Here is a 20,587-nt window from a genome sequence, read left to right as displayed (position 1 = left end):
CATTCTCGTCCTTCCCCCGGTCACGTGATGTTATCTCCGCCCTTTTCCTGGTCACGTGATGTCATTTTACGCCGTTTCCGGTCACGTGATGCCATCACCGCCCATTCCCGGTCACGTGACGCCATTCCCGCCCTTTCCCCGGTCACGTGCCCCGCCCTTTCCCATTCCAAGATGGCGGCGCCCTCCCTCAGCCGCGCTGCCCTCGGCGCCCCCCGGGTTTTGGGGCCTCCCATGGCGGCGCCCTCCCTCAGCCGCGCTGCCCTCGGCGCCCCCCGGGTTTTGGGGCCTCCCGGGGCTCCTCGGGCCCGGCCCCGCGCCTGGAGCAGCGGGACCCCCTCAGCCGGGACCCCCCCGGCCGGGGAGAGCCCCGGGAGCCCCGCGTGGGACGGGCCCGAGCGGGCGAGGCTGCGGGGCCGGGAGCAGAGGGAGAAGCGGCAGCGGCTGAGGAGGGAGAGAGGGGCGGTGCGGGAGAAGGTGCGGACTGGGAGAGGGTTGGGGATGGGCTGGGAAAGGGTTAAAGGGGGATTTGGGGTTACTGGTTTGTACTGGGAGGGACTGGGAGGGGCTGGGAAAGGGTTAAAGGGGGATTTGGGGTTACTGGTTTGTACTGGGAGGGACTGGGAGGGGATTGGGGGGCATTGGGAGGGACTGGGAGAGAGACTGGGGGGACTGGGAGGGACTGGGAGAGGGTTGGGAATGGGCTGGGAAAGGGTTAAAGGGGGATTTGGGGTCAGTGGTTTGTACTGGGAGGGACTGGGAAAGGGTTCAAGGGGGATTTGGGGTTACTGGTTTATACTGGGAGGGACTGGGAGGGGATTGGGGGGATTGGAGGGGCTGGGAATGGGTTCAAGGGGGATTTGGGGTTACTGGTTTATACTGGGAGAAACTGGGAGACCGTGACGAGCACTGGTTTGTACTGGTGTGGGTTGGCTTGGACTGGTTTTAGATGCTCTGTACTGGTTTATACTGGTCCATACTGGGCTATTCTGGTTTATACTGGTCTGTACTGGTCCATATTGGTCCATACTGGTCCGTACTGGTCCATACTGGTCCGTACTGGTCCGTACTGGTTTATACTGGTCCATACTGGTTCATACTGGTCTATACTGGTCCATACTGGTTTATACTGGTCCATACTGGTCCATACTGGTCCATACTGGTCCATACTGGTTTATAGTGGTTTATACTGGTCCATACTGGTTTATACTGGTCCGTACTGGTCCCGCAGGAGCCGCAGCCCCTCCCTAAGGGCTGGAGCCCCCAGGCTGAGCTGCAATATCAGCACCCGCTGGGCCCCGATGGCAAAAAGGGTAAAAATTGGGGACATTTTGGGACATTTTGGGTGTCCCCAAGCGGGGGGGGGGGGAGGTGACACTGGGGACAGCCCTGGCCCAGGACAGCCCAGGGTTGGGTGAAATTTGGGGCGATTTTGGTGGATTTTGGGTGAATTTTGAGCAGGTTTTGGGTATTTTTGGGGTGGATTTTTGGGTGGGCTTTTTGGGATTTTTGGGGTGAATTTTGAGTATTTTCGGGTGATTTTGGGGTGGATTTTTGGGTATTTTGTGTGGATTTTTGGGTGGATTTTTTGGGGTGAATTTTGAGTATTTTAGGGTGATTTTGGGGTGGATTTTTGGGTGGATTTTTTGGGATTTTTGGGTGGATTTTTAGGTGGATTTTTGGGTGGATTTTTGGGGTGAATTTTGAGTATTTTAGGGTGATTCTTGGGTGGATTTTTGGGTGGATTTTTGGGCTTTTTGGGGCGATTTTTGGGTGAGTTTTTTGGGATTTTTGGGGTGAATTTTGAGTATTTTAGGGTGATTTGGGGTGGATTTTTTGGGATTTTTTGGTGGATTTTTATGGATTTTTGGGTGGATTTTTGGGTGGATTTTTGGGGTGAATTTTGAGTATTTTAGGTTTATTTTTGTGGGGATTTTTGGGTGGATTTTTATGGATTTTTAAGTGGATTTTTGGGTGGATTTTTGGGGTGAATTTTGAATATTTTAGGGTGATTTTTTGGGTGGATTTTTGGGTGGATTTTTGGGATTTTTGGGTGGATTTTTTGGGGTGAATTTTGAGTATTTTAGGGTGATTCTTGGGTGGATTTTTGGGTGGATTTTTGGGATTTTTGTGTGGATTTTTGGGTGAGTTTTTTGGGATTTTTGGGGTGAATTTTGAGTATTTTAGGGTGATTCTTGGGTGGATTTTTGGGGATTATTGGGTGGATTTTTGGGTGGATTTTGGGTGAATTTTGAGCAGATTTTGAGGTGATTTTTGGGTGCTTTGGGTGGATTTTTGGGTGGGTTTTTGAGGTGAATTTTGAGTATTTTAGGGTGATTTTGAGTGGATTTTTTTGGGGTTTTTGGGTGGATTTTTGGGTGAATTTTGGGCAGATTTTGGGTGGGGTTTTGGGTGGGTTTTTGGGTATTTTAGGTGAATTTTTGGGTGTTTTTTTGGGCATTTTGGGTGGATTTTTGGGTGTTTTTTTGGGATTTTTGGGTGGATTTTTGTGTAGATTTTTTTGGGGATTTTGGGGTGAATTTTCGGGTGGATTTTTGGGTATTTTGGGTGGATTTTTTGGGATTTTTGGGTGGTTTTTTGGGATTTTTGGGTGGATTTTTGGGTATTTTGTGTAGATTTTTTTGGGGATTTTTTGGGGGGGGGTTTTGTGGCCCCTCCCCCCCCCCCTGAGGTGCCCCCTGGGGCCGCAGCCACGGCCGTGCCCCTCCCCCCCAGGTACAGCCCTGATTTTGGGTGGATTTTGGTGAATTTTGAGCAGATTTTTGGGTATTTTGGGTGGATTTTTCGGGTGTTTTTTTGGGATTTTTGTGTAGATTTTTTTGGGGGGGTTTTGTGGCCCCTCCCCCCCCCCTGAGGTGCCCCCTGGGCCGCAGCCACGGCCGTGCCCCTCCCCCCCAGGTACAGCCCCCGCTACGTCGAGGCCGCTTGGTACCAATGGTGGGAGAGGGGCGGGGCCTTCAGACCCCGCCCACCTGCACAGGTGAGGGGGGGGGGGACCCCAAAAACCACCGGGGGGGGGGACCCCAAAAACCACCGGGGGGGACCCAAAAAAATGACCTGGGGAGGGCCCAGAAATCACCTGGAGGGGATCCCCAAAAATCACCTGGGAGGGTCCAAAATTACCTGGGGGGGGACCCAAAAAATCACTGGGGGGGGGGGTTCCAAAATCACCTGGGGGGGACCCAAAAATCACCTGGGGTGGGGTAAAAAATGACCTGGGGTGGGGTAAAAAATGACCTGGGAGGGACCCAAAAAATCACCTGGGGGGGGGCCCAAATTTACCTGGGGGGGGGTCCCAAAAATCACCTGGGGGGGTAAAAAATCACCTGGGGGGGATCCCCAAAATCACCTGGGGGGACCCCCAAAATTACCTGGGGGGTGTAAAAAATGACCTGGGAGGGATCCCCAAAATCACCTGGGGGGGACCCAAAAATTACTTGGGGGGGTCCCCAAAATCACCTGGGATGGGGTAAAAAATGACCGGGGGGGTCCCTAAAATGACCTGGGGGGGACCCCAAAATTACCTGAGGAGCCCCAAATGCACCCAAGGGACCCCAAAACCACCTGGGGAGGGTTCAAAACCACCTGGGGGTCCCAAAAATCACCTGGGGAACCCCAAAAGCACCTGGGAGACCCCAAAATTACCTGGGGAATCCCAAAATCTCCTGTGGGGGGGTCCAGCCCCACTTTGGGGTGTCCAGCCCCACCTTGGGAGGGTCCAGCCCCACCTTGGGGGGGTTCATCCCCACCTGAGGGGGTCCAGCCCCACCTGGGGAGCCCCAAAACCACCTTGGGAGGGTCCAGCTCCACCTGAGGGGGTCCAGCTCCACCTGAGGGACCCCAAAAATCACCTGAGGAGCCCCAAAACCACCTTGGGAGGGTCCAGCCCCACTTTGGGGGGGTTCAGCCCCACCTGAGGGACCCCAAAACTTCCTGGGGAGGGTTCAGAACACACCTGGGAGACCCCAAAACCACCTGGGGGTCCCAAAAATCACCTGGGGAGCCCCAAACCACCTGAGGGACCCCAAAACCACCTGAGGGACCCCAAAACCACCTTGGGGGGGGGGTCCAGCCCCACCTTGGGGGGTTCAGCCCCACCTGAGGGGGTCCAGCCCCACCTGAGGAGCCCCAAAACCACCTTGGGGGGGGTGTCCAGCCCCACTTTGGGGGGGTTCAGCCCCACCTGGGGAGCCCAAAACCACCTGGGGGACCCCAAAACCTCCTGTGGGAGGGTCCAGCCCCACCTGAGGGACCCCAAAACCACCTGGGAAGGGTTCAAAACACACCTGGGGAGCCCCAAAACCACCTGGGAGACCCCAAAATCACCTGAGGAGCCCCAAAACCACCTTGGGAGGGTCCAGCCCCACCTTGGGGGGTTCAGCCCCACCTGGGGGACCCCAAAATCACCTTGGGGGGGGGTCCAGCCCCACTTTGGGAGGGTCCAGCCCCACTTTTGGGGGGGGGTTCAGCCTCACCTGAGAGGGTCCAGCCCCACCTGAGGGACCCCAAAACCTCTTGGGGGGGTCCATCCCCACTTTGGGGGGTTCAGCCCCACTTTGGGGGGGGTCCAGCCCCACCTGGGGGGGTCCATCCCCACTTTGGGGGGGTCCATCCCCACCTGAGGGACCCCAAAACCTCTTGGGGAGGGTCCAGCTCCACCTTGGGGGGTTCAGCCCCACCTGAGGGACCCCAAAATCACCTGAGGGGGTCCAGCCCCACTTTGGGGGGGTCCATCCCCACTTTGGGGAGGGGGTCCAGCCCCACCTGGGGGGTGCCCCTCCCCCCCCCCCAGCCCCATTTTTCCCCTCCCCCAGGCCCCGGGGGGGGGCCCCGGTGCTGAGCCTGGTGCTGCCCCCCCCCAACGTCACCGGGTCCCTGCACCTGGGCCACGCCCTGAGCGTCAGCCTGCAGGACGCGCTGGTGCGCTGGTACGGGGGGGAAAATGGGGGGATTTGGGGGGGATTTGGGGGTTTGGGGGGGTTTGGGGGGGATTTGGGGGGTTTGAGTGGGGTTTGGGGTGAGTTCAGGGAGATTTGGGGGGTTTGAGTGGGATTTGGGGGGATTTTAGGGGAGGTTTGGGGGGATTTTGAGGGGATTTTAGGGGAGGTTTGGGGGGATTTTGGGGGGATTTGGGGTGAGTTGGGGAAAATTTGGGGGGATTTGAGGGGTTTGGGGGGACTTTGGGGGGGTTTGAGTGGGATTTGGGGTGAGTTGGGGGAGATTTTGGGGGATTTGGGGGTTTGAGTGGGGGTTTTGTGGAGTTTGAGTGGGGTTTGGGGGGATTTTGGGGAGATTTGAGAGGTTTGAATGGGGTTATGGTGGGATTTTGAAGGGTTTGAGTGAGGTTTGGGGGGATTTTGGGGGGGATTTGAGGGGTTTGAGGGGATTTTTGGGGGTCTGGGGGGCTTGAGAGGGGGTTTTGGGGGGTTTGAGTGGGATTTGGGGGGATTTTAGGGGAGGTTTGGGGGGATTGAGTGGGGTTTGGGGGAAGATTTGGGGTGTTTGAGTTGGATTAGGGGGCATTTTGGGGGGGATTTGAGTGGGGTTTGGGGTGAGTTTGGGGGAGATTTGGGGTGAGTTTGGGGGGTTTGAGTGGGGTTTGGGGGAATTTGGGGGGGATGTGGGGGGTTCAGAGGGGGTTTGAGTGGGGTTTGGGGGCATTTTGGGGGGTTTGAGTGGGGGTTTTGGGGTGAGTTGGGGGTGATTTGAGGGGTTTGAGTGGGGTTATGGGGGGTTTGAGTGGGGTTAGGGAGGGATTTGGGAGATTTGAGGGGAGGTTTTGGGGGGTTTGAGTGGGGTTTGGGGTGAGTTTGGGGGGATTTTGGGGGGTTTGAGTGGGATTTGGGGGGATTTTAGGGGAGATTTGGGGGGGATTTGGGGGGTGTGAATGGGGGTTCTGGGGAGTTTGAGTGGGGTTTCAGTGGGGTTTGGGGGGATTTGGGGTGAGTTGGGGGGGATTTGGGAGGTTTGAGTGGAGTTTGGGGGGATTTGAGTGGAGTTTGGGGGAATTTTGGGGTGAGTTTGGGGAGATTTGGGGGGGACTTGAAGAGTTTGAGTGGGGTTTGGGGTGAGTTCAGGGAGATTTGGGGGGGTTTGAGTGGGGTTTGGGGTGAGTTTGGGGGGATTTTGGGGGATTTGAGAGGAAGTTTTGGGGGGTTGAGAGGGGGTTTGGGGGGGTTTGAGTGGGATTTTGGGGGGATTTGGGGATTTTGGGGGGGTTGAGTGGGGTTTGGGGGGATTTGGGGGAATTTTGGGGGGTTCAGAGGGTGTTTGGGGGGTCTGGGGGGGGTTGAGAGGGGGTTTTGGGGGGTTTGAGTGGGATTTGGGGGGGATTTGAAGGGTTTGAGAAGGGATTTTGGGGGGTTTGGGGGGTTTGAGTGGGGTTTGGGGGGATTTTGGGGGGTTTGAGTGGGATTTTGGGTGATTTTGGGGGGGATTTTTTCGGGGGTTTGAGTTGGATTTGAGTGGGGTTAGGGGTGAGTTTGGGGGGGATTTGGGGTGAGTTGGGGGGGATTTGAGGGGTTTGAGTGGGGGTTTTGGGGGGTCTGGGGGGTTTGAGTGGGGTTTGGGGAACTTAGGAGGGTTTTTGGGGGGTTTTTGGGGTGTATTTTGCAGGATTTTGGGGATTTGTTTTGGGATTATTTTGGGGCTGTTTTGGGAATATTTGGGGTTTTTTGGGGCTGTTTTGAGATTACTTTGGGGTTTTTTTGGGATTTATTTGGGGTGTTATTTGCGGTTATTTTGGGGGGGTTATTTGGGGGTTTTTTTGGGGGTTATTTTGGGTTTTTTTTGGGCGCAGGCGGAGGATGCAGGGCTGGGACGTCCTGTGGGTGCCGGGCACCGACCACGCTGGCATTGCCACCCAGGTGTGTCCCCAAATGTCCCCAAACTGTCCCCAAATGTCCCCAAATCCGCTCTGAACAGCCCCACGCTGGCATTGCCATGCAGGTGTGTCCCCAAATGTCCCCAAATGTCCCCAAATCCCCTCTGAACATCCCCACGCTGGCATTGCCACCCAGGTGTGTCCCCAAATGTCCCCAAACTGTCCCCAAATGTCCCTAAATCTTCCTGAAATGTCCCCAAATCTGCTTGCCCTGGCCCCAGGGATGTCCCCAATGTGTCCCCAATGTGTCCCCAATGTCCCCAATGTGTCCCCAATGTGTCCCCATTGTCCCCAGGCCATCGTGGAGTGCTGGCTGTGGCAGCACAGGGGATGTCCCCAATGTGTCCCCAATGTCCCCAATGTGTCCCCAATGTGTCCCCAGGCCATCGTGGAGTGCTGGCTGTGGCAGCACAGGGGATGTCCCCAATGTGTCCCCAATGTGTCCCCAATGTGTCCCCAGGCCATCGTGGAGCGCTGGCTGTGGCAGCACTGGGGGCTGTCCCTGATGTCCCCAATTGTCCCCAATGTGTCCCCAATGTCCCCAATGTGTCCCCATTGTCCCCAGGCCATCGTGGAGCGCTGGCTGTGGCAGCACTGGGGATGTCCCCAATGTGTCCCCAATGTCCCCAATGTGTCCCCATTGTCCCCAATGTGTCCCCAATGTCCCCAATGTGTCCCCATTGTCCCCAGGCCATCGTGGAGCGCTGGCTGTGGCAGCCCCAGGGCTGTCCCCAATGTCCCCAGGGCTGTCCCCAATGTCCCCAATGTGTCCCCAGTGTCCCCAATGTGTCCCCAATGTGTCCCCAATGTGTCCCCAATGTGTCCCCAGGCCATCGTGGAGCGCTGGCTGTGGCAGCACAGGGGATGTCCCCAATGTGTCCCCAATGTCCCCAATGTGTCCCCAATGTGTCCCCAGTGTCCCCAATGTGTCCCCATTGTCCCCAATGTGTCCCCAGGCCATCGTGGAGCGCTGGCTGTGGCAGCCCCAGGGCTGTCCCCAGTGTGTCCCCAATGTGTCCCCATTGTCCCCAGGCCATTGTGGAGCGCTGGCTGTGGCAGCACTGGGGGCTGTCCCCAATGTCCCCAATGTGTCCCCAATGTGTCCCCAATGTGTCCCCATTGTCCCCAGGCCATCGTGGAGCGCTGGCTGTGGCAGCACCGGGGGCTGTCCCTGATGTCCCCAATGTGTCCCCATTGTCCCCATTGTCCCCAGGCCATCGTGGAGCGCTGGCTGTGGCAGCCCCGGGGGCTGTCCCCAATGTCCCCAGGGATGTCCCCAGTGTCCCCAATGTGTCCCCATTGTCCCCAGGCCATCGTGGAGCGCTGGCTGTGGCAGCCCCAGGGCTGTCCCTGATGTCCCCAATGTGTCCCCATTGTCCCCAATGTGTCCCCAATGTGTCCCCAGGCCATCGTGGAGCGCTGGCTGTGGCAGCCCCGGGGGCTGTCCCTGATGTCCCCAATGTGTCCCCAATGTCCCCAATGTGTCCCCAGGCCATCGTGGAGCGCTGGCTGTGGCAGCCCCGGGGGCTGTCCCCATTGTCCCCAATGTGTCCCCAATGTCCCCAATGTGTCCCCATTGTCCCCAATGTGTCCCCATTGTCCCCAGGCCATCGTGGAGCACTGGCTGTGGCAGCCCCGGGGGCTGTCCCTGATGTCCCCAATGTGTCCCCATTGTCCCCAATGTGTCCCCATTGTCCCCAATGTGTCCCCAGGCCATCGTGGAGCGCTGGCTGTGGCAGCACTGGGGGCTGTCCCCAATGTCCCCAATGTGTCCCCAATGTCCCCAATGTGTCCCCATTGTCCCCAGGCCATCGTGGAGCGCTGGCTGTGGCAGCCCCAGGGCTGTCCCCAATGTGTCCCCAATGTCCCCAGGCCATCGTGGAGCGCTGGCTGTGGCAGCAGCGCCGGCAGCGCCGGCAGGACCTGGGCCGGGCCGAGTTCGTGCGCGAGGTTTGGCGCTGGAAGGAGCGGTGAGGGGACACTGGGGACACCTTGGGGACACTGGGGACACCTTGGGGACACCTTGGGGACATTGGGGACCCTTGGGGACACCTTGGGGACATTGGGGACACCCTGGTGTCCCCCCAGGCACGGGGAGCAGATCCTGCAGCAGCTGCGGGCGCTCGGGGCCTCGCTGGACTGGAGCCGCTGCGCCTTCACCATGGACCCCGTGAGTGCCACCAAATGTCCCCAAAGTGTCGCCAAAGTGTCACCAAAGTGTCCCCAAACTGTCCCCAAAGTGTCCCCAAAGTGTCACCAGAGTGTCCCCAGCCTGTCCCCAAAATGTCACCAAAGTGTCACGAAAGTGTCCCCAAAGTGTCCCCAGACCATCCCCTAAGTGTCACCAAAATGTCCTCAAAGTGTCACGAAAGTGTCCCCAAAGTGTCCCCAAAGTGTCCCCAAGCTGTCCCCAAGCTGTCCCCAAGCGTTTGAAACGTTCCCAACTCTCCCCAAACTGTCCCCAGAATGTCCCCAAACTGTCCCCAACGTGTCCCCAACGTGTCCCCAGACCATCCCCAAAGTGTCCCCAAGGGTCCCTGAGCTGTCCCCAAGGGTCCCTGAGCTGTCCCCAGCTGTCCCCAAGTGTCCTGAGTGTCCCTAAATGCTCCCAACTGGCCCCAAAGCATCCCGAAAATGTCCCTAAGCTGTCCCCAAAACTGTCCCCAACTGTCCCCAGAGTGTCCCCAAACTGTCACCAACTGTCCCCAGTGTCCCCAACTGTCCCCAGAGTGTCCCCAAGCGTCCCCAACTCTCCTGAACTCCCCCAAACTGTCCCCAATCCTCCCTGAACCGTCCCCATTGCGTCCCCAAACCTCCCCCAAAGTGTCCCCAGGTGTCCCCAAAGTGTCCCCAAGTGTCCCCAGCTGTCCCCATGGTGTCCCCAGGGTTTCTCCCGCGCTGTCACCGAGGCCTTCGTGCGTCTCTTCGAGGCCGGGCTGATCCGCAGGGACCAGAGGGCGGTGACCTGGAGCTGCGCCCTGAGATCGGCATTGGCCGACATTGAGGTGTCCCCAAATGTCCCCAAATGTCCCCAAATGTCCCCAATGTCCCCAGTGTGACCTGGAGCTGCGCCCTGAGATCTGCACTGGCTGATATTGAGGTGTCCCCAAATGTCCCCAAAATGTCCCCAAAATGTCCCCAATGTCCCCAGTGTGACCTGGAGCTGTGCCCTGAGATCTGCATTGGCCGACATTGAGGTGTCCCCAAATGTCCCCAAATGTCCCCAAATGTCCCCAAATGTCCCCAATGTGACCTGGAGCTGCGCCCTGAGATCGGCATTGGCTGATATTGAGGTGTCCCCAATGTCCCCAATGTCCCCAAATGTCCCCAAATGTCCCCAATGTCCCCAAATGTCCCCAATGTCCCCAGTGTGACCTGGAGCTGCGCCCTGAGATCAGCATTGGCTGACATTGAGGTGTCCCCAATGTCCCCAATGTCCCCAAATGTCCCCAATGTCCCCAGTGTGACCTGGAGCTGCGCCCTGAGATCGGCGCTGGCCGACATTGAGGTGTCCCCAATGTCCCCAAATGTCCCCAATGTCCCCCCAGGTGGAGCCCCGTGTCCTGACAGGTCCCACGGCGCTGAACGTCCCCAACTGTCCCCACCCCGTCACCTTCGGTGTCCTCGTCACCTTCGCCTACCCCGTGGAGGGGGACGACGGTGGGTGGCACTGGGGACACTGGGGACACTGGGGGTGGCACTGGGGACATCCTGAACATGACCTGGGTATCACCTGAGCGTTCCCAACGTGTCCCTGATGTCCTCTGGGTGTCCCCATTGTCCTCTGAGTGTCCCCTGGTGTCCCCTGGGTGTCACCTGAGTGTCCCCAATGTCCCTTGGGTGTCCCCTGGGTGTCCCCTGGGTGTCCTTTGGTGTCTCCAATGTCCCCTGAGTGTCCCCTGGGTGTCCCCAATGTCCTCTGAGTATCTCCTGGTGTCCCCTGGGTGTCCCAAATGTCCCATAAATGTCCCCAACGTGTCCCCTGGGTGTCCCTTGGTGTCCCTTGGTGTCACCTGAGTGTCCCCAATGTCCCCTGGGTGTCCCGTGGCTCTCGCCCGGGTGTCCCCAATGTGTCCCCAATGTCCCTTAAGTGTCCCCTGGTGTCCCCTGGGTGTCCCCTGAGTGTCCCCAATGTTCCTTAAGTGTCCCCTGGGTGTCCCCTGAGTGTCCCCCGGGTGTCCCCTGAGTGTCCCCTGGTGTCCCCAGGGCTGGAGGTGCCGGTGGCCACCACGCGCCCTGAGACGCTCTTTGGGGACGTGGCCGTGGCCGTGCACCCAAGGGACCCCCGATACCTGGTGAGGGGCGGGGCTTAACCTGGGGGCGGGGCTTCGTTGGCATGGGCGGGGCTGAGTCAGGGGGCGGGGCTTCATTGGGGCTGGGGCCGTGCACCCGCGGGACCCCCGGTACCTGATGAGGGGCGGGGCTTCAGTGAGGGGCGGGGCTTCATTGGGATGGGCGGAGCTTCATTGGGATGGGCGGGGCTTCATTGGGATGGGTGGGGCTTCATTGGGGCCCGGGGCCGTGCACCCAAGGGACCCCCAGTACCTGATGAGGGGCGGGGCTTCACTGGGATGGGCGGGGCTTCATCGGGAGGGGTGGAGCTTCATTGTATGGGTGGGGCTTCTTTGGGATGGTTGGAGCTTCATTGGGATGGGCAGAAATTCATTGGGATGGGAGGGGCCTCATTAGGATGGGCGGGGCCTCATTAGGATGGGCGGAGCTTCATTTGGATGGGCGCAGATTCATCGGGATGGGCGGGGCTTCATTGGGATGGGCGGGACTCCCTAAATTTATGGGCATGGTGGGCGTGGCTCCCCTGCAGGGCAGCCATTGGCTGTCCAGGTTTAGCCCCTCCCCTTTTCTGTGCATCCATATAAGGGTAAAGAGGCGGCGCTTGGGGTAAAGGGGGGGTGGAGCTTCATTGCTGTGGGCGTGGCCAATGGCTGGGCGGCGCCATCTCACAGCCAGGCAGGGATTGGTCTGGAATGGCTCCACCCACAAAGGGGCGTGGCTTACCCGGAGGCTCTTAAAGGGTTAGGGTTATGGGGTGTGGTTTGGGGGCGTGTCCCCGTCTGACCACGCCCCCTCAGCACCTGCAGGGCCGGCGGGTGAGGCACCCGTTCAGCGGGGCCCTGCTGCCCGTGGTGAGCGACCCCAGCGTGCAGCCCCAGCTGGGAACCGGTGAGGAACTGGGACGGACTGGGAGGGACTGGGAGGGACTGGGAGGGGATTGGGATAAACTGGGAGGGACTGGGAGGGACTGGGAGGGGATTGGGAGGGACTGGGACAGACTGGGAGGGACTGGGAGGGGTTAAAGGGGGACTGGGAGGGGATTGGGAGGGACTGGGAGGGGATTGGGAGGGACTGGGAGGGGTTAAAGGGGGACTGGGAGGGACTGGGAGGGGATTGGGATAAACTGGGATGGACTGGGAGGGACTGGGAGGGGATTGGGAGGGACTGGGACGGACTGGGAGGGACTGGGAGGGGTTAAAGGGGGACTGGGAGGGGTTAAAGGGGGACTGGGAGGGGATTGGGAGGGACTGGGAGGGGTTAAAGGGGGACTGGGAGGGACTGGGAGGGGACTGGGATAAACTGGGACAGACTGAGAGGGACTGGGATAAACTGGGAGGGACTGGGGGGGGATTGGGAGGGGATTGGGATAAACTGGGAGGGACTGGGAGGGACTGGGACAAAATGGGCGAAGTTAAAGGGGGACTGGGAGGGACTGGGATGAACTGGGATGGACTGGGAGGGGATTGGGAGGGACTGGGAGGGGATTGGGAGGGGATTGGGAGGGACTGGGAGGGGATTGGGGGGGACTGGGACAAACTGGGATGGACTGGGAGGACTGGGATGGGGTTGGGGTGGACTGGGAGGGACTGGGATGGGACTGGGATAAACTGGGATGGACTGGGATAAACTGGGAGGGACTGGGAGGGGATTGGGAGGGACTGGGATAAACTGGGGGGACTGGGAGGGGACTGGGATAAACTGGGATGGGACTGGGAGGGACTGGGATAAACTGGGATGGGACTGGGATAAACTGGGAGGGACTGGGATAAACTGGGAGGGATTGGGTTGACACTGGGTGACAGGAGGTGACAAACAGGTGACTCAGGTGTGTCCCAGGTGTGACCCAGGTGTGTCCCTGTCCCATCCCTGTCCCCAGGTGCAGTCAAGGTGACCCCCGGGCACAGCCCCCAGGCCCTGTGGGTGACAATAACTGACAATAGGTGACAATAGATGACAATAACTGACAGTAGGTGACAATAGATAACAAACAGGTGACACAGGTGTGACCCTGTCCCATCCCTGTCCCCAGGTGCGGTGAAGGTGACCCCCGGGCACAGCCCCCAGGCCCTGTGGGTGACACTGGGTGACAATAGATGACAAACAGGTGACCCAGGTGTGACCCAGGTGTGTCCCTGTCCCATCCCTGCCCTGTCCCTGTCCCCAGGTGCAGTCAAGGTGACCCCCGGGCACAGCCCCCAGGACCTGTGGGTGACAATAACTGACAATAGGTGACAAACAGGTGACACAGGTGTGACCCAGGTGTCACCCAGGTGTGACTCAGGTGTGTCCCTGTCCCATCCCTGCCCCGTCCCTGTCCCCAGGTGCGGTCAAGGTGACCCCTGGGCACAGCCCCCAGGCCCTGTAGGTGACAATAGGTGACAATAGGTGACAATAGGTGACAAACAGGTGACTCAGGTGTGTCCCTGTCCCATCCCTGTCCCCAGGTGCGGTCAAGGTGACCCCTGGGCACAGCCCCCAGGACCTGTGGGTGACAATAGGTGACAATGGGTGACAATAGATGACAAACAGGTGACCCAGGTGTGACCCTGCCCTGTCCCCGTCCCCAGGTGCGGTGAAGGTGACCCCCGGGCACAGCCCCCAGGCCCTGTGGGTGACACTGGGTGACAATAGGTGACAATAGATGACAAACAGGTGACCTAGGCGTGACCCAGGTGTGACCCAGGTGTGTCCCTGTCCCATCCCTGTCCCCAGGTGCAGTCAAGGTGACCCCCGGGCACAGCCCCCAGGACCTGTGGGTGACAATAGATGACAAACAGGTGACCCAGGTGTGACCCAGGTGTGCCCCAGGTGTGACCCAGGTGTGACCCTGTCCCATCCCTGTCCCCAGGTGCGGTGAAGGTGACCCCCGGGCACAGCCCCCAGGCCCTGTAGGTGACAATAGATGACAATAGATGACAATAACTGACAATAGATGACAAACAGGTGGCACAGGTGTGCCCCAGGTGTGACCCAGGTGTGCCCCAGGTGTGACCCAGGTGTGACCCAGGTGTGTCCCTGTCCCCAGGTGCGGTGAAGGTGACCCCTGGGCACAGCCCCCAGGACCTGGCCCTGGCCCGGGCCCACGCGCTGCCGCTGCTCTCGGTCATCGCCGACGACGGCACCTTGTGTCCCCCGGGAGGGGGGTGGCTGCAGGTACGGCCCCAAAACCACCCCAAAAATGGCCCCAAAAACCACCCCAAAGGGCCCCAATAACCACCCCAAAGGGCCCCAAAATCACCCCAAAAATGGCCCCAAAAAGGCCCCAAAAACCACCCCAAAGGGCCCCAAAATGGCCCCAAAAACCACCCCAAAGGGCCCCAAAATGGTCCCAAAAATTACCCCAAATGGCCCTAAAAATGGCCCCAAAGTGGCCCCAAAATGGCCCCAAAAACCACCCCAAAGGGCCCCAAAAACGGCCCCAAAAACCACCCCAAAGGGCCCCAAAAATTATCCCAAATGGCCCTAAAAATGGCCCCAAGGTGGCCCCAAAAATGGCCCCAAAAATAACCCCAAAAATCACCCCAAATGGCGCCAAATTGACCCCAAACGGCCCCAAACTGTCCCTAAAAATGACCCCAGACTGGCCCCAGATGGCCCCAAATATGGCCCCAAACTGACCCCAAAAATGACCCGGAAGTGTCCCAAAAAATGACCCCAAATGGCCCCAAAGTGCCCCAAAAATCACCCCAAAGTGTCCCAAAAAATGATCCCAAAAATGACCCCAAACTGGCCCCAAAAATGGCCCCAAAAATGGCCCCAAAGTGGCCCCGAAAATGACCCCAAATTGACCCCAAACGGCCCCAAACTGTCCCCAAAAATTACCCTAGACTGTCCCCAGATGGCCCCAAAAATGACCCCGAAGTGTCCCCAAAAATGACCCCAAATTGTCCCCAAATGACTCCAAAAATCACCCCAAAAATGACACCAAGGTGTCCCCAAACTGTCCCCAAAAATGACCCCAAACGGGCCCAAACCTGGCCCATGTCCCCAATCCCCTCAATGTCCCCAATGTCCCCAACATCCCCAATGTCCCCAGTCCCATTTTTTCCTTTTTTCCCCCATTTTTTCCCAATGTCCCCTCAATGTCCCCACTGTCCCCAATGTCCCCAGGGTGTCCCCAGGTTCGAGGCCCGTGCTCAGGTGGTGGCAGCGCTGGCCCAGCGGGGGCTGCTCCGGGGGGTGACGGATCACGCCATGACCCTGCCCCTGTGCAGGTAACACACCTGGTGTCACCAATGTCACCAATGTCCCCAATGTCACCATTGTCACCTCACCTGTCCCCAATGTCACCAATGTCACCCACGCCATGACCCTGCCCCTGTGCAGGTAACACACACCTGTCCCCAGGTGTCACCAATGTCACCAATGTCACCTCACCTGTCCCCAATGTCACCCACGCCATGACCCTGCCCCTGTGCAGGTAACACACACCTGTCCCCAGGTGTCACCAATGTCACCAATGTCACCTCACCTGTCCCCAATGTCACCCACACCATGACCCTGCCCCTGTGCAGGTAACACAGGTGTCACCAATGTCACCTCAGGTGTCACCAATGTCACCTCACCTGTCCCCAGTGTCCCCAACATCCCCCACGCCATGACCCTGCCCCTGTGCAGGTAACACAGGTGTCACCAATGTCACCAATGTCACCTCAGGTGTCACCAATGTCACCCACGCCATGACCCTGCCCCTGTGCAGGTAACACAGGTGACACCATTGTCACCAATGTCACCTCACCTGTCCCCAGTGTCACCCACGCCATGACCCTGCCCCTGTGCAGGTAACACACACCTGGTGTCCCCAATGTCACCTCACCTGTCCCCAATGTCCCCAGTGTCACCCACGCCATGACCCTGCCCCTGTGCAGGTAACACAGGTGTCACCAATGTCCCCAATGTCACCTCACCTGTCCCCAATGTCACCCACGCCATGACCCTGCCCCTGTGCAGGTAACACACACCTGGTGTCCCCAATGTCACCTCACCTGTCCCCAGTGTCACCCACGCCATGACCCTGCCCCTGTGCAGGTAACACACACTTGTCCCCAGGTGTCCCCAATGTCACCAATGTCACCTCACCTGTCCCCTGTGTCCCCAATGTCACCCACGCCATGACCCTGCCCCTGTGCAGGTAACACAGGTGTCCCCAATGTCACCAATGTCACCTCACCTGTCCCCAATGTCACCCACGCCATGACCCTGCCCCTGTGCAGGTAACACACACCTGGTGTCACCAATGTCACCAATGTCACCTCACCTGTCCCCAGTGTCACCCACGCCATGACCCTGCCCCTGTGCAGGTAACACACACCTGTCCCCAGGTGTCACCAATGTCACCAATGTCACCTCAGGTGTCACCAATGTCACCCATGCCATGACCCTGCCCCTGTGCAGGTAACACACCTGGTGTCCCCAATGTCACCAATGTCCCCAATGTCACCTCACCTGTCCCCAATGTCCCCAGTGTCACCCACGCCATGACCCTGCCCCTGTGCAGGTAACACACCTGGTGTCCCCAGTGTCCCTGAGGTGTGCCCAGGTGTCCCCCAGGTGCCCCCTCAGGTGTCCCTCAGGTGTCCCAGGTATCCCCAAATGCCCCTCAGGTGTCCCTCAGGTGTCCCCCAGGTGTCCCTGGTGTCCCTCAGGTGCTCCTCAAGTATCCCAGGTGTCCCCCATGTGTCCCCAGCTGTCCCCCAGGTGTCTCCTCAGCTGTCCCAGGTGTCCCCAGGTGTCCCCAATGTCCCTCAGGTGTCCCCAGGTGTCCCTCAGGTGTCCCCAGGTGTCCCCCAGCTGTCCCCCAGGTGTCCCTCAGGTGCCCCCCCAGCTGTCCCCCAGGTGTCCCTCAGGTGCCCCCCAGGTGTCCCCCAGGTGTCCCCTCAGGTGTCCCCAATGTCCCCCAGGTGTTCCCCGGTGTCTCCTCAGCTGTCCCTCAGGTGTCCCTCAGGTGTCCCTCAGGTGTCCCCAGCTGTCCCTCAGGTGTCCCCAGCTGTCCCAGGTGTGTCCCAGGTGTCCCCAGGTGCCCCCTCAGGTCCCCCAGGTGTCCCCAGCTGTCCCAGGTGTCCCCCAGGTGTCCCTGGTGTCCCCCAGGTGTCCCTCAGGTGTCCCTGTCCCCGCAGCCGCTCCGGTGATGTCGTCGAGTTCCTGCTGAAGCGCCAGTGGTTCCTCACCTGCGGGGACATGGCCAGGGAGGCGCTGCAGGTGAGGGCACCTGGGGACACCTGGGGACACCTGGGGACACCTGGGGACACCTGGGGGGGGTCACACACACACCTGGGGACACCTGGGAGGGGTCACACACACACCTGGGGACACCTGAGTGCCCAGCAGGTGCCATTTTGGGGGGGATCTGGGGACATTTTGGGGGGGGTCTCACCTGAGGGGTCTCACCTGTGCCCAGCAGGTGCCATTTGGGGGGGATTTGGGGACATTTTGGGGGGTCAGTCTCACCTGTGGTGACATTTTGGGGGGATTTGGGGACATTTTAGGGGGGTGTCCTACCTGAGGGGTCTCACCTGGGTGGCCAGCAGGTGACATTTGGGGACATTTTGGGGGGTCTCACCTGAGAGGTCTCACCTGTGGTGCCATTTTGAGGGGGATTTTGGGGACATTTTGGGGGGGTCTCACACCTGAGAGGTCTCACCTGGGCTCTCTCTCACCTGGGGGGATTTGGGGACATTTTGGGGGGTCGGTCTCACCTGTGGTGACATTTGGGGACATTTTGGGGGGGTCTCTCTCACCTGAGGGGTCTCACCTGAGGGGTCTCACCTGTGGTGACATTTGGGGACATTTTGGGGTCTCTGTCACCTGGGGGGATTTGGGGACATTTTGGGGTCTCTCTCCTCTCACCTGTGCCAGGCGGTGACGTCGGGGCGGCTCCGCCTGGTGCCCAAATTCCACGAGAAAAACTGGAAAAGCTGGATGGAGAGTGCGGGGTGAGGGGCGGGGCCTCGGGGTGAGGGGGCGGGGTCAGGTGAGGGGCTCAGTATTGGTGGGCGTGGTCTCAGCTGTTGTGGGAGGTGTCTCAGCTGTTGGGGGCGGAGTCTCAGCTGTGGTGGGTGGGTCCCAGTTGTTGTGGGTGGAGCCTCATGTGTGGTGAGAGTGGTCTCAGATCTGAGGGGCGTGGTCTCGGGAGTGGTGGGCGTGGTCTCACCAGTGGTGGGCGTGTCCCATGTGTGGCGGGCGGGGTCTCAGGTGTGGTAGGCGTGTCCCAGATGTGGTGGGCGTGGTATCAGATGTGATGGACATGTCCCAGGCATGGTGGGCGTGGTCTCCCCAGTGCTGGGCGTGTCCCAGGTGTGGTGGGTGTGGTCTCAGGTGTGGTGGGCGTGTCCCACGTGTAGTGGGCGTGGTCTCACCAGTGATGGGCATGTCTCAGATGTGGTGGGTGTGGTCTCAGATATGGTGGGTGGGGTCTCACCTGTGGTGGGCGTGGTCTCAGGTGTGGTGGGCATGTCCCAGACGTGGTGGGCGTGGTCTCCCCAGCAGTGGGTGTGTCCCAGAAGTGGTGGGCGTGTCCCAGATGTGGTGGGCGTGGTCTCCCCAGCAGCGGGCGTGTCCCAGGCGTGGTGGGCGTGGTCTCCCCAGCAGCGGGCGTGTCCCATACGTGGTGGGCGTGGTCTCACCAGCAGCGGGCGTGTCCCAGACGTGGTGGGCGTGGTCTCCTCAGCAGCGGGCGTGTCCCAGACGTGGTGGGCGTGGTCTCAGCTGCGATGGGCGTGTCCGGGGCGTGGTTTCAGCTGTGGTGGGCGTGGTCTCCCCAGCAGTGGGCGTGTCCCAGGTGTGGTGGGCGTGGTATCAGATGTGACGGACATGTCCCAGGCATGGTGGGCGTGGTCTCAGGTGTGGTGGGCGTGGTCTCACCAGTGGTGGGCGTGTCCCAGGTGTGGTGGGCGTGGTATCAGATGTGACGGACATGTCCCAGGCATGGTGGGCGTGGTCTCAGGTGTGGTGGGCGTGGTCTCACCAGTGCTGGGCGTGTCCCAGGTGTGGTGGGCGTGGTCTGAGGTGTTGTGGGCGTGTCCCACGTGTAGTGGGCGTGGTCTCACCAGTGATGGGCATGTCCCAGACGTGGTGGGCGTGTCCCAGGCGCGGTGGGCGTGGTCTCCCCAGCAGCGGGCGTGTCCCAGGCGCGGTGGGCGTGGTTTCCCCAGCAGCGGGCATGTCCCAGACGTGGTGGGCGTGGTCTCCCCAGCAGCGGGCGTGTCCCAGATGTGGTGGGCGTGGTCTCCCCCGCAGTGGGCGTGTCCCCAGCCATCCCCTCCCTCCCCCTCGCAGGGATTGGTGCCTTTCCCGCCAGCTCTGGTGGGGTCACCGCGTCCCCGCCTACCAGGTGAGGCCTGGCCCCGCCCCCCGGGGGGGTCCCCCAGGTGCCCCCGAGGATGAGGAGGGTGAGGATGAGGAGGGTGAGGATGAGGAGGGGCCGTGGTTCGTGGGGCGCAGCGAGGCCGAGGCCAGGGCGGCGGCCGTGAGGGCCCTGGGCTGCCCCGCCCGGGAGCTGCACCTGCGGCAAGGTGAGAGCCTGGGGGATTTTTGGGGATTTTTTGGGGTGTTTTATTGGGGTTTTTTGGGGTTTTTTATTTGGGTTTTTTGGGGATTTTTATTGGGATTTTTTGGGGGTTTTTTGGGGGATTTTATTGGGGTTTTTTGGGGTTTTTTGGGGGTGTTTTATTGGGTTTTTTTCGGATGTTTTATTTGGGTTTTTTGGGGCTTTTTTGGGGTTTTTTGGGGTTTTTTAATTTGGGTTTTTTGGGGTATTTTGTGGTTTTTTTGGGGTGTTTTATTTGGGGTTTTATTTGGGTTTTATTTGGGTTTTTTGGGGATTATTTTGGGTGTTTTATTTGGGTTTTATTTGGGGGTTTTGGGGTTTTTTTTGGGTTTTTTTAATTCGGGTTTTTTGGGGTTTATTGGGATTTTTTGCGGTGTTTTATTTGGGTTTTATTTGGGTTTTTTGGGGTTTTTTAATTTGGGTTTTTTGGGGTATTTTGCGGTTTTTTTGGGGGGGTTTATTTGGGTTTTTTGGGGATTTTTATTGGGGTTTTTTATTTGTGTTTTATTTGGGTTTTTTGGGGATTTTTATTGGGATTTTTTGGGGGTTTTTTGGGGGTTTTTATTGGGGTTTTTTGGGGCTGTTTTATTGGTTTTTTTTGGGTTTTTTTCGGGTGTTTTATTTGGGTTTTTTTGGGGCTTTTTTGGGGTTTTTTGGGGTTTTTTAATTTGGGTTTTTTGGGGTATTTTGTGGGTTTTTTGGGGTGTTTTATTTGGGGTTTTATTTGGGTTTTATTTGGGTTTTTTTGGGATTATTTTGGGGGTTTTATTTGGGTTTTATTTGGGGTTTATTGGGATTTTTTGGGGTTTTTTAATTTGGGTTTTTTGGGGTTTATTGGGATTTTTTGC

At 58.9% G+C, this 20,587-nt stretch overlaps 1 protein-coding gene across 1 annotated transcript in view; it reads left to right on the top strand.

Moving 5' to 3' along the window:
* The first annotated feature begins 112 nt into the window (after positions 1-112).
* The window catches only part of LOC129134543 (valine--tRNA ligase, mitochondrial-like), a 20,753-nt gene continuing 278 nt past the window's right edge, over positions 113-20,587 (top strand). Inside the window, exons 1-17 of the mRNA XM_077191062.1 lie at positions 113-226; positions 287-474; positions 1,229-1,310; positions 2,917-2,998; positions 4,833-4,946; positions 6,818-6,884; positions 8,774-8,871; positions 8,990-9,071; positions 9,787-9,906; positions 10,450-10,561; positions 11,108-11,196; positions 11,992-12,082; positions 14,220-14,347; positions 15,305-15,408; positions 17,311-17,392; positions 18,050-18,126; positions 19,469-19,762. Coding sequence (XP_077047177.1) covers positions 172-226; positions 287-474; positions 1,229-1,310; positions 2,917-2,998; positions 4,833-4,946; positions 6,818-6,884; positions 8,774-8,871; positions 8,990-9,071; positions 9,787-9,906; positions 10,450-10,561; positions 11,108-11,196; positions 11,992-12,082; positions 14,220-14,347; positions 15,305-15,408; positions 17,311-17,392; positions 18,050-18,126; positions 19,469-19,762 — 1,865 coding nt within the window. The 5' untranslated portion in view covers positions 113-171. The remainder of the gene's footprint in view (positions 227-286; positions 475-1,228; positions 1,311-2,916; positions 2,999-4,832; positions 4,947-6,817; positions 6,885-8,773; positions 8,872-8,989; positions 9,072-9,786; positions 9,907-10,449; positions 10,562-11,107; positions 11,197-11,991; positions 12,083-14,219; positions 14,348-15,304; positions 15,409-17,310; positions 17,393-18,049; positions 18,127-19,468; positions 19,763-20,587) is intronic.

The sequence above is a fragment of the Agelaius phoeniceus genome, chromosome 27 (assembly GCF_051311805.1).
Source record: "Agelaius phoeniceus isolate bAgePho1 chromosome 27, bAgePho1.hap1, whole genome shotgun sequence".
Taxonomy (NCBI): domain Eukaryota; kingdom Metazoa; phylum Chordata; class Aves; order Passeriformes; family Icteridae; genus Agelaius; species Agelaius phoeniceus.
Note: the sequence above shows the minus strand (reverse complement) of the source record. Positions and strands in the feature narration are given on the sequence as shown.